The 13,125-nt window shown below is 40.5% G+C and overlaps 1 protein-coding gene across 1 annotated transcript in view; it reads left to right on the top strand.

The window, feature by feature from the left end:
* The window catches only part of CTNND2 (catenin delta 2), a 2,320,710-nt gene that overhangs the window by 1,802,704 nt on the left and 504,881 nt on the right, over positions 1-13,125 (top strand). The window contains 1 exon segment of the mRNA XM_029590042.1: positions 12,221-12,404. Within this exon segment, the coding sequence (XP_029445902.1) occupies positions 12,221-12,404 (184 nt within the window).

Below are 13,125 nucleotides of genomic sequence, written 5' to 3'. Positions count from 1 at the left end.
GGTCAGGACTAGGAGATGATCAGTAGCGTGGTCAGGCAAAGCGGAGGTCTGGACTAGGAGATGATCAATAGTGTGGTCAAGCAAAGCAAAGGTCGGGTCCAGGAGAATATCAATAGCGTAGTCGGGCAAAGTAGAGGTCATTTCCAGGAGAAGATCAATGGCGTTGTCGGGCAAAGACATTATTTGGTAATGAAATTCTGCTCTGGATTGTCTTTTATAAACTACAACTGTATATAGATGTTGCATAGGATTTTGTTCTATATAGATGTATTATTCTATTATCACCCTTTTCCTGTTTTTTAGGACTGCTAGTCTTTGTCAATAGTGTGTGGGGGTTTAAATCGGTTTTCCTTTCTGCTATTAGCCCATATATGCTAAACATTAAAGACAAGTGAATAGAAAGACTCAGCTTTTTAGATGTTGGGAAATGTCTGCTAACACAGATACAGAATAGTCTACTATATAACCATATCCCCAGTTGGACAATTTCCTGAGACCTTTCTCTCTGTTTCAGAGAACAACATTATAACCAGAGAGAAATAAATCACAGTCTGAAATAATGAATCATTTAACCGACAAGAAAAAGGTCATGGAAGATCATGTTCATGCTCACTTTGTCATTTGTCTGTATAGTAGTTTGAGAGATGTCTTATTTGCACAAAATATTTCAATCAGCACATTCATAGCTAACAGTAAAATGTTTCTTCAAAGGCTTAGCATCAGGAGCAGCATGAACCAACAGTACTTTTCTGCATTTAAAAAATAAATTGTATTTTATTTTAATCTGCCGAGTCCTTACATGTAGCTGAAATAAGTATAGTTTCCACACAAAGTAGCTTTAATAAAATTATAAAAGGTTAGCCTCTAACTATAGCACAAGTACAATTTGGAGTGCCTGTCAGTAAAAGGAAGATAATTAGAAATAAACAACATGCATAGAGCACAGATAGAATCCTAAAAGTAGTACTATCATTAAAACGGGCCTCCAAGAAAGCACTGGGTAAATCTGCAAGGAGTGATGTCTGCAACCATAAACAGTAGTGGTACAACAGCATTGGGCTTCCAAGAGGGCTATGTTGACCTTCATAAAGAGACCATGGTTAAAAATCCTAAATTCAATGAGCATGGGAAGGCGAATCTTTTTTTTCTACAGTATAACTGATCTTGGTACCTTTAAGGAGGATTATCACTAAACTAGATTATAAACAGAGAAGGGGCATGAGTGGTAGCTTAAGCATTGAGTGTTTAAGAAGATGAAGATTGGAAGGCCTAAAATGGCCTACTATCAAATGTGATAGGGACCATCACTGAGGAAGACTATAGACTTATTGGCACATAGATGTGGAGCAAAAAAAAATTATATTTAAAGGTTTACTAGTTACAAAAATTAAAAAATCCAGAATACTTATAGGGGCGGATTTTCAGAGCCCTGCTCGCGTAAATCCGCCCAAAACCGGGCGGATTTACGCGAGCAGGGCCCTGCGCGCCGGGAAGCCTATTTTACATAGGCCTCCCGGCGCGCGCAGAGCCCCAGGACTCGCGTAAGTCCCGGGGTTCTCGGAGGGGGGCGTGTCGGGGGCGTGGGGGCGGGCCCGGTCGTCGCGGCGTTTCGGGGGCGTGTCGGCAGCGTTTTGGGGGCGGGTATGGGGGCGTGGCTACGGCCCGGGGCGTGGCCTGCGCCCTCCGTACCCGCCCCCAGGTCGCGGCCCGGCGCGCAGGAGGCCCGCTGGTGCGCGGGGATTTACGCCTCCTCGGAGGGAGGCGTAAATCCCCCGACAAAGGTAAGGGGGGGGTTTAGACAGGGCCGGGCGGGTGGGTTAGGTAGGGGAAGGGAGGGGAAGGTGAGGGGAGGGCAAAGGAAAGTTCCCTCCGAGGCCGCTCCGATTTCGGAGCGGCCTTGGAGGGAACTGGGGTAGGCTGCGCGGCTCGGCGCGCGCCGGCTATACAAAATTCATAGCCTTGCGCGCGCCGATCCAGGATTGCGCCTGGAGCGCAAACAAAAGTAGGCTGTTCGCGCTCGTTTTAAAATCCGCCCCATATTGTACAGTAATCTGTTCCCATAAAAGACACCCCGACAATATCATTTAACAAACACAATTAATGAAATGCAATAATATAACAATTCACAAAAAACACATATACCAATGTACAGATATTACAAAAACATTCCCATGTACCCAACAAAGAGCCCTTGTTTCACTGATGTCTCTGGCTTCATCAGGGGAGATTAACACACATTATTCCTCACATTGTACATATATTCATAAATTTTCAAATGCCATATTCAGTATAAATGTTGATTTTATATTACACAGTTCTTAAATCCAACCACTTTCCCACAAAACTCGGAAGCACTTTCTCATATATTGAGCTTGTTCCAGGGAACATGAACTTAATTTTCTGTATTTGTTGACCAACTGGTGTATAGGCAGATATTTAGCATTTTCTGTCCTAAATAAGTAGAAGAGGACCGGAAGGCTCATCTGCATACTTCTCCCAGCTTCCCCCGGGAGAGGAGTCCAGAGGTCACCGCTATCGATCCAGGGATTGAATTCCACAGCCCCAGCTTCCAGAGGACCCGCACCCTTTGCAGTAGAAGAGGACTGGAAGGATCATCTGCATACTGCTCCCAGCATCCCCCGGGAGAGGAGTCTAGAGTCACCGCGAGTGATCCAGGGATTGAATTCCACAGCCCCAGCTTCCAGAGGCCCCGCAACTTTTCAGTAGAAGAGGACTGGAAGCACGCGCTGAATATCAGACCTTTCAGTAATTTGAATGAAGATCAATTTAATGGTGGTTAAAAAGGATTGGTAAGTATAGCTTTGGGAAATCTTTACTTATAAAAGTTTGGAGAAAGGTGATATAGTGGGATATATTCTTTAGAGTTTGTGTGTGTCTGAGGTAATAAGCAAGGCAGTAATAGTTAATTCTAGTGTCTGTGTTTCCCACCCACTTAACCCTTGATTTTTAGGCAAGAGACACTTTCTCATTAAATGTCAATCAAGCTCATATCTAAATCATACTATTGTACCAGCCCTTATTGAACGTTTACTCATCCCTTTGTAGGACACTAGCTGACTAATTGGTAAATTCACTTGTAAATATAAAGTACTCTAATTCCAACTCCCTTAGTATCCTAAACTTAACTAGGAACTCAATAAAATAAAGATGAATGCATCAGTCCAGCAGCAAGAGGGGGCTTTCCAGTCGTTTGCATTGAGTGTCACATGTATGATTGTTTACCCGCCGGTGAGAGATTGTATGTGTGCACTCGGTGCAAAGAGCTCCTGGCTGTCAGGGAACGAGTTCGATCTCTGGAGGCTAGAGTAGCAGACTTGGAGGAGCTGAGGCAGAAAGAGAGGTACATTGATGAGACCTTCAGGGACATAGTAGCAAAGTCCCAAATCCAGTCTGGCAGCTCCAGTGCTGGCTTGGATCAGAAAGGTTTCCCAGTAGGAGAACATCACCCTGGTGTAGCAGGAAGTGATCCTGTGGTAAGACCTGCTCTCGCACTGAGGACAAGACTCCCAAGGCTACTGCCCATGAGGGAAGGGTTAGGCCGGCCATCAAAGTTGGTGATTCAATTATTAGAAATGTAGATAGCAGGGTGGCTGGTGGACGTGAGGACCACCTGGTAACTTGCCTGCCTGGTGCGAAGGAGGCAGACCTCACACGTCACCTAGATAGGATTATAGACAGTGCTGGGGAGGAGCCGGCTGTCTTGGTACATGTGGGCACCAATGACATAGGAAAATGTGGGAGAGAGGTTCTGGAAGCCAAATTTAGGATTTTAGGTAGAAAGCTGAAATCTAGAACCTCCAGGGTGGCATTCTCTGAAATGCTTCCTGTTCCACGTGCAGGTCCCCAGAGGCAGGCAGAGCTCCAGAGTTTCAATGAGTGGATGAGACGATGGTGCAGGGAAGAGGGATTCAGTTTTGTAAGGAACTGGGGAAACGTTTGGGGAAGGGGGAGACTTTTCTGAAAGGATGGGCTCCACCACAACCAGAGTGGAACCAAGCTGCTGGCACTAACATTTAAAAAGGAGATAGAGCAGCTTTTAAACTAGAACAAGGGGGAAAGCCGACAGTCATTCAGCAGTTCATGGTTCGGAGAAATGTATCCTTGAAGGATACTAATGAAACAGGAGAGTTAGGGCATCCCAACAGAGAGGTTCCAATAAAAGCAAATGTAGTCCATGTGCCTATATGTAAAAAATCACCTGAGCTAAAGATTTCCAAATTATCTCTCAGGCTGGATTTATCAAAATGCACTAAATATCGCATGCGATAGCAAAAGGGGCATGTTTTATGGTAATAGGCAGTTTATTGCAATTTGTGCTAATACCTATGTGAAGAGCTAAGTTACCGCAAATTGCGATAACTTTTTTGCACTTTGAGATAAGTGCCAGAATTGTGGTATTTCCTACATACAACCACTGGGGGGACCATGTTTGCTATCAGAGCCACTGAGGAGGGGGGGAGAGAGAGAGAAATAAAGAGAGAGAGAGACTAGGTATTTATAACTCTATGGGAAGCCCACCTAGTAACTCGAGGTGAGGTTTAAGTATTAGTGTAGGGGGTTAGGGGCCACTTTGACATTCAAAGTGAGACGTACGAACAGAACAGTGCTCTCTTGTGAAGATTTGATGACCTTTGGAGTGAGGAAACTCATGAGATTTGTGCAATGTTCTCTCAACCTAGCTTGATGTTACGCAGGTAGAGAGTCCATCAAGCCGTAATGCAAGCTATCGCTCGGCTTAATGCTACTGAAAAAGGTGTAGCTAAAATCAGCATTAAAGCTGTGCGGTAGGGCTTCGCAAAACAGTAAACCCAGCCCACTCCCGCCCCCAACTCCTCCTCTTTTTCTGATTTGCATCGTTATGGTGCTATCGCAAGCGTTAAAGGCATTTCCGCATGCATTAAGAGGTTTTCGAATGCGTTAACGGCGCTTTTCGCATGCAATAAGCCCTTAATGCATGAGAAAACTCCTTATAGCATTTTGATAAATGACCCTATAAGAACTGAAAAGCAGGTTAATACAAACAAAAACCACACTTTGAAATGTCTGTATGCCATTGCCAGAAGTCTAAGAAGTAAGATGGGAGAGTTAGAGTGTATAGCAGTAAATGATGAGATTGACATAATTGGCATCACAGAGACCTGGTGGAAGGAGGATAACCAATGGGACAGTGCTATATCAGGGTACAAATTATATCGCAATAATAGGGAGGATCAACTTGGTGGGGTTCTGGCACTTTATGTCCGGGAGGGCATAGAATCCAATAGGATAAAGATCATACAAGAGACTAAATGGTCAGAAGAATCTATATGGGTAGAAATCCCATGGTGTTGGGTAAGAGTATAGTGATAGGAGTATACTACCGGCCACCTGGACAAAATAGTCAGACAGATGATGAAATGCTAAGAGAAATCCGGGAAGCTAACCAATTTGGCAGTGCAATAATAATGGGAGATTTTAATTACCCAACTTAAACAAAAGGAGTCAGCGGTTAACCACAACAACCAAAGTCAAATCCAAACAATGTGGAACCCAACAAATATTTTAAATTGTAGCCTAAGAAGGTGTCAGCAAGCCTGACGTTGTGTGACTTATAAGTAAAAGACACCAACCAGTCTTCTAATCATTCACCTTCATCATCTTTTAATACTTCAAAAATTATTTTTATAACTTTTTTTTCATTTTTTCTTAAAATAGTCCTCCATCCATAGAGATTATCACGACCCAGACTCTTGGAAATAATTTGTTTACATAGCCCAACACGGCCAGTGTTTCGCTTGTTAGCTTCCTCAGGGGCATGCGAAAAATATTTAAACAAGAGTCTTTAACCCATTTAAACGGGACGTAACGTCTCAACCATCTCATCAGGAACAACTTTGTTTAATTACCCCAATATTGACTGGGTAAATGTAACATCAGGACTTGCTAGAGACATAAAGTTTCTGGTTGTAATAAATGACTGCTTCATGGAGCAATTGGTTCAGGAACCAACAAGAGAGGGAGCTCTTTTGATTTAATTCTTAGTGGAATGCAGGATTTGGTGACAGAGGTAATTAGATGGTGGGGCCACTTGGCAATAGTGATCATAAAATGATCACATTTAAAATAATAACTGGAAGGGGGACAATAAGTAAATCTACAGCTCTAACACTAAATTTTCAAAAGGAAAACTTTAATAGAATGAGGAAAATAGTTAGAAAAAAACTGAAAGTTGTAGCTGCAAAGGTTAAAAGTGATGAACAGGCATGGACATTGTTTAAAAATGCAATCCTAGACGCACAGTCCAAGTGGTATTCCACACATTAAGAAAGGTGAAAAGAAGGCAAAACAATTACCGGCATGGTTAAAAGGTGAGGTGAAAGAGGTTATTTTAGCCAAAAAAAATCCTTCAAAAATTGGAAAAAGAATCCATCTGAAGAAAATAGGATAAAACATAAACATTGTCAAGTTAAGTGTAAAACATTGAGAAGACAGGCGAAGAGAGAATTTGAACTGAAGTTGGCCATAGAGGCAAAAACTCATAATAAAAACATTTTTAAATATATCCGAAGCAAGAAACCTGTGAGGGAGTCTCCATCTACAATGTTAACAAACATCAAGTCGAAAAAAACATATACCGTATATCTATTATCTAACCACTACTTCCAAATTAATGCCATATTACCTGCAATATAATCTACATACAAACAGGAGACCGACCGGGCCATAGAAACCCTATTGGGATGCCTTTAATTTGATGAAACAGTTTCTCCTCGAATTGAAAAAAAGATTTTCTTTAAAACTACAGATGTAAGCTGAACTACAAATTCCTTCAAATGAAGGGGTAATTGTGCTTGAACCAATACATCTTCAACAATATGTAGTGCTGAATCTTGCAGGATGTTGGTATATAGTGAGGCAGTATCTACTGTCACCAACCATCAACCATCTGCTACCAAATCAATATGAGCCAACCATCTAATACAATCAGAAGAGTCCTTAACATATTTTGAGATTCGTGTAACCAACGGCTGTAAAAGATGATCAGCATATTTGGATATAGATTCAAACTCGACACAATAGGGTGCCCTGGTTGAGAAACAAGAATGAATTTTTGGTGCCAGATAAAATGCTGACCTTATAGGTTGTTTCCCATATAGGAAATCAACTAGTTCAGCATCAGTCACCTTCGTTTTTACCACATTCTGAATTAATCTATAAATCTCTATTTGTATGCCCTCCGTTGGGTCAACTACCAATATAGAGATTTATAGATTAATTCAGAATGAAGTAAAAACAAAGGTGATTGATGCTCAATTTCCAGAATGGGTTAAAAGTCTGATGGACGGGTGTGCACAGTTCGTTGTGAATAACCACCATTGTAGAATGGACACTCTACAGTGCAGTATATCAAGGAGGAAGGTAATTGACCAGTATAATATGAAGTTTAGCTTTGCTTTGTAAATGTTAAGTGAAGAAATTAGATTTGTATTTTGTAGATTGTTGGCTTATGGTGTTTCTTAGAAGTTAAAATTGCTGCTGAGTGAGGCTTCAGCTATTCCTTCATGTAAAGTATGAATTGTATCAATAAGTTATGGGTGGATAATATGGCATTAATTTAGAAGTAGTGGTTAGATATATGTTTTTTACTGACTTGATGTTTGTTAACATTGTAGATGGAGAATTTATGATTTAAGACAGAAAATGCTAAATATCTACCTATACACCAGTGGTCCACAAATACAGAAAATTAAGTTCATGTCCCCTGGAACAAGCTCAACATATGAGAAAGTGATTCCGAGTTTTGTGGGAAAGTGGTTGGATTTAAGAACCGTGTAATATAAAATCAACATTTATATTGAATATGGCATTGTGAATATTTATGAATATATGTACAATGTGAGGAATAATGTGTGTTAATCTCCCCTGATGTAGCCAGTGACATCAGTGAAACAAGGGCTCTTTGTTGGGTACATGGGAATGTTTTTGTGATATCTGTACATTGGTATATGTGTTTTTTGTGAATTGTTATATTATTGCATTTCATTAATTGTGTTTGTTGAATGATATTGTGAGGGTGTTTTTTATGGGAACAGATTACTGCACAATATAAGTATTGTGTATTTTTTAATTTTTGCAACTAATAAACATTTAAATATATGTTTACGGTTATATTTTTTATTTTTTTGTATCAACTAATTTAGTACCCAGATTTATACTTTCAATATTTGTTATCAACACAGATGTGGAGGACAGGAGTGGAAAAAGGTTTGAGAAGACAGGTAACAGAGATTGGTGGCAGAGTGATGTTGGGTTACATCATTTTTTTTTTTACCCAGATTGTATGAATCTCATTTGGGCAGACTAGACAGACCACTTTGGTCTTTATCTGCCATCATTTACTATGCTAATATGCTTCTATGTAGAAGGTATCTCTCTTTATACTGCATGTTTGTATAGTAGTAATACCAGTGACAGGGAGAATTGTTTCTTATAGTACGTGCTAAAAAAACAAAGATGTATGTTAAGGAGTTAATACCTGTTAGACTTCTGCAAGAATTGCATTATATTGCATTTACTGTACAATGTAACTTGTTGCATAGCTCTAGTAAGAAGAATGGCAGTGGGGACAAACATTTGTCTGTTGATATTTGTATTATTATTTGAATATTTCTTAGTTGCCTGGTGCCAGGCTGTAAGCGATGTACAGAGATTTCACATTCATAATCAGGCTGATGCAATACCATGTGCTAGCCACAGAGCATGGCTCAGCATGCAATTGGACGTGCGTTTTGGACATGCATCCATAACCCCCCAATGCAAAATGGGGGTTAGTGCCTCCAGAACTCACATCCAATAGAGCACATAGCTAATAGTCCTCAACACATGTAAATTCTTGTTGATGAGGCTATTAGCTATTTCCCCTCAATGCACTCAACACGCACATTTTTACTCTCCAAAATTAACGCCTGCCCCTGAGCAGATGTTAATATTTGAGGATCCCAAAAAGTGTACAGAAAAGCAGAAACTACTGCTTTTCTGTACTTGCGCTGTCTTAGTATCATTGCGATATTAAGTCGGAAGAAGTGAAAAAGTAGAACTGTCTGTAAAAAAATTTTAAAAGTATGCCGGCAATCAGTTTAGGAAAAGGGATGCTCGTAAATTGAGCCTCCCTTTTCGTAACCCGCTGATAGCCACATTTCCTGGGTGCCCACTGTCGAGGAGGCGCTAGGGACGCACAATTTCCCCTAGTGCCTCCTTTTTACTGAGGCAGTCCATTTGCATATAGTATCAGGCGCTCTGGAGGGGTTGATCGGCGCATGTTAGAGGAGCAGGTGCTCAATCATGAGCGCCTGTTTTCCGCGTGTCAATATTGCATCAACTTGTATAAGCATGAAAAAACATCAAAAGAATAAAACAGATTGTTAAAAAAATTGACAATAATTCAAAACCAAACAATTACCAGCAAATAAAAATCATCAAAACAGAGACAAAATCAAGGCAAATACATCATTCTTACAAAAATGCCTGTTGATAGAGATATGTCTTCAGCAGTGATTTAAACGTCCTAGTACATGATGAGGCAGAGAGTCACAGGAAGAGAATTCCAAAATACTGGTACTGCTAGCATTCATTTGCAGGTTTCTGCCAGGTGCACCATATGGACAGAGGGAACTTCTAAAAGACCTCTCTGAAAAGAGCGCAAGGAGGCCGGAGGATTATATATCTGCTGCATAAAATTAGTTTATGGTAAAGAGTCTATACTTAGCAGTTTATGGACCAGTAGTGCCATTTTATACTTAACCTGCCAAACAACGGGAAGCCAATGCAAATCTGCAAGGACCAGAATAATATGATTCCAGATAGAGCACCTAGAAATCAGTCGGTGATGGCATTTTGTAACACTTGCAGTGCTCATTGGGTGTATAGTATCAAATTAATATGCAAAAGTTGCTATAATCAAGCAATGGCATTGGCATACAGTATTGAAAGAGACATTTGCAAGATCCTACAAGCTTATGATAAAGTGGTTCTTGCAGAACAGTAATAACCACACACTGACATTTTCAAATATAGTAAAATTCTTTTATTTTGACCTTCTGTGCAGCCCCCAAAATATTGATTATATCAGGGGATTCACTCAATCAAGTGAGATGAGTGCAACAGTTAATTTTTTAATGACAGGGACATAAATTATCTCTGATCCAAGTTGCAGTAAATTAGTGTATATGGCATGTCGTTATATTGCGTCTGTCATATTTTTTATGACCTAATTATGGATTAAGTTCTTTTGTGCATTTCTAAATAAGGGAAAAAGAAAGCATGAAAGTTTAATGTACAGTAATGAGTCCATTAAAAGAATCCATTCTACTCAAACAATCTCCACTGCAGTTGGAAGAATTTACTAGAACAGGATTTTTCCCTCTGTCGAATACATTGAGAATCAACAGATAAAGCTAGATTTTAAAAGCCTTGCGCGCGCAAAAAAATGGCTATTTACGAGCGTAAGTGGCCTGAGTGGGAGCTATGCAAATTTTAAATAGCTGGGAAGGACCCACATGCATTGATGTATGTGTACCCAGAAAAAGTGGGTGGAAAAGGGGCAGAGCATGGGTGTTCCAGAGGTGGAACCAGCACTGACACATATGGTCTCTAATTTTCCTTAACTGCTGTGTGGAACATACATGTGCCACTTTGCTACTGCTCCTTGTTAGACACATGAGAGAGAGAGTGAGAGACATTGCCTCTTTATAAGACTCAGTCTGATACTCTGTATATGGACCATTCTAAGGGGGCACTTTGATTCGGGGAAGTTTTTGGGAGGTGGGTCAAGGGTTAGGGGTGGTGGTGTTACAGACACATTCAGAGGTATCCATTGTAAAATCAACCTCATTAAAGAATTTTTGACTTTATACGTGATGAAAAGGAGTTGATTTGTTGTACCTCTGAATGTGTCTATAAAAACACCCCCTAACCCCGATCCACCTCCCAAAAATGCACCCTGAATTAAAGTGCTCCCTTATAGTGGTCCATATATAGAGTATCAGACTGAGCCCTATAAGGAGTCTCTGTCTCTCTCTTTCACACATGTGTTTTTAGAAATACACATGTTTATATTCATGTGGCCCTTTTAAAATCTACCTTATAGTTAAATAAATTTAATTATGTCAGAGAAATAACTAAAACAAAGTTCAATATACCAAGGCTTCATTATAGAAACAAAAGCAGCTTTTCCATAAAGAGTGCAAACCACTTCCCAGCATACTATTGAACAGTCCTTCATAAAACAAACACCACCACAATGTATTTATGAATAAGAAATCTATCCAATCCTTCCACCAAAATTCTGCTATAAGATGTTATTGTGAAACAAACTCACCTACTGGACAGAATGAGCCACCAAGTCTCTAATATGGTGCCATGATATTCTGTATATTTGTAGAATAATAACCGACATTAAGAAATTTAAGAAAGAACTGAAAACTTGGCTATTCAATAATGCCTACTCTCTGACCGATATAACCAATTGCCCCTCTCTTTGATAACCAACTGTGTCCTGCACATTACCCCATATTCTCATCCCCCTCCATAGCGATTACAAATGCATCCTATATGTCTGTCTTTGAAGTATACCCTTAGATTTGGAATGTTTACCTTGAATGTTTACCTGTATGTATGCCTGCCTTTGTAACTCTTCCTTTGTCTGTGAGTGTTAAACCTGTACACCGTTGTGATCTAGTGATTCTCGCATGGAATGACGGTATATAAAACACTCAAATAAAATAAATACATACATGCTTTGCGGGCAGTGTTCAAAGGCATTTCCCAAGGTGAGATGGCTTTGACTGAAAACTGTTCTCATTTACCTGGCTGACAGCATGTCCATTTTGAGGGCACTCGTAGCCAGGCTTCAAGGAGGGCATTCCTAGAAGTGCGTCTCGCAAGCACGCACATTGTTACACCTCTCCCAGCCACCCACACAAAAGAACAGCTGCAAAGTACGTGGCCTCTGCTAACTTTATACTGATCCTCAAAGACAAACTGCCAATGTTATTCAAGTCTGAAAATTAGCATAAAGTACGTACGTTAAAAGCGGCCGGGTAGTTTACAGCTTTGCTGGCAGTTTAAAAATTGCTCCCCTTTAAGGCGGTTTCTTTGATTTCTTGGAAAAGGACATCTCTATCTGTAAAAAGTACTTATAGCCACTTTGTTGTTTTTACAGGGGTTCTCTGGAATCTGTCCTCTTGCGATGCACTTAAAATGCCAATTATTCAGGATGCCCTTGCGGTGTTGACCAATTCAGTGATCATCCCTCATTCTGGATGGGAAAACTCGCCTCTTCAGGATGACCGAAAAATACAGCTCCATTCGTCACAAGTGCTGCGCAATGCCACTGGGTGCCTAAGGTTGGTATGGTCGATCTTTTACAGTCTCCTGTACAACAGTCTACATACTGTTATAGTGTTGAATGCACAGTGCTGTCAACTACTTCTGCTATATTTTCAAACACAGATTTCAGTTGTCTTATTCTTTTAACGTAGTCGATGTCTTCAGGTGAAGGCCATTTGGCTCACACAGTCTGTCTGCCTACCTGCACTACTCTAGCTCTTGTCACTGCCTTCCCTGCTCTTACAACCACCCTTTGTACTAAGGAAATCTGCCAACTATCAGCCATACAAGTGTGACTGCTGGTCACTCCTTATCCTTTTTGCCTTTAGCTGGGGAGTGTAGCCAATACCGTCCATATTAAGTGACCTGCATCAACATCCCTTCTTTATAAATGAAAATCATGCTGCTGCTCCGCTCTGGATACTTAACATAGCCATACTGCCACTCTGTATAAGTCGGCTTTGTCTTCTTCTATTTCTGGCTCTCTCCCATTGCAGGAAAATGGGCATATGTGGGTTCATGGCTAATCCAAGTCTGCGGTTCTCCCTACTTTTCTCTCTATGATGTTGTAATGAAAATAAATGTCTGCATCTACCAAAGTCCCAGCTTCTCAATGTGGAAAAAAAAAAGTTCCATACTAATAAACGTATTTTTTGTTTTCCTCACTAAAAACAATAAGAAAAATGTGGGATGTCATAAACTGTGAGAAAGTATGTGCCTTGGTGTAATGTAATTGGC

This window comes from Rhinatrema bivittatum, chromosome 2 (assembly GCF_901001135.1).
Source record: "Rhinatrema bivittatum chromosome 2, aRhiBiv1.1, whole genome shotgun sequence".
Taxonomy (NCBI): domain Eukaryota; kingdom Metazoa; phylum Chordata; class Amphibia; order Gymnophiona; family Rhinatrematidae; genus Rhinatrema; species Rhinatrema bivittatum.
The sequence above is the reverse complement of the archived record's forward strand: the minus strand, read 5'-3'. Positions and strand labels throughout refer to the sequence as shown.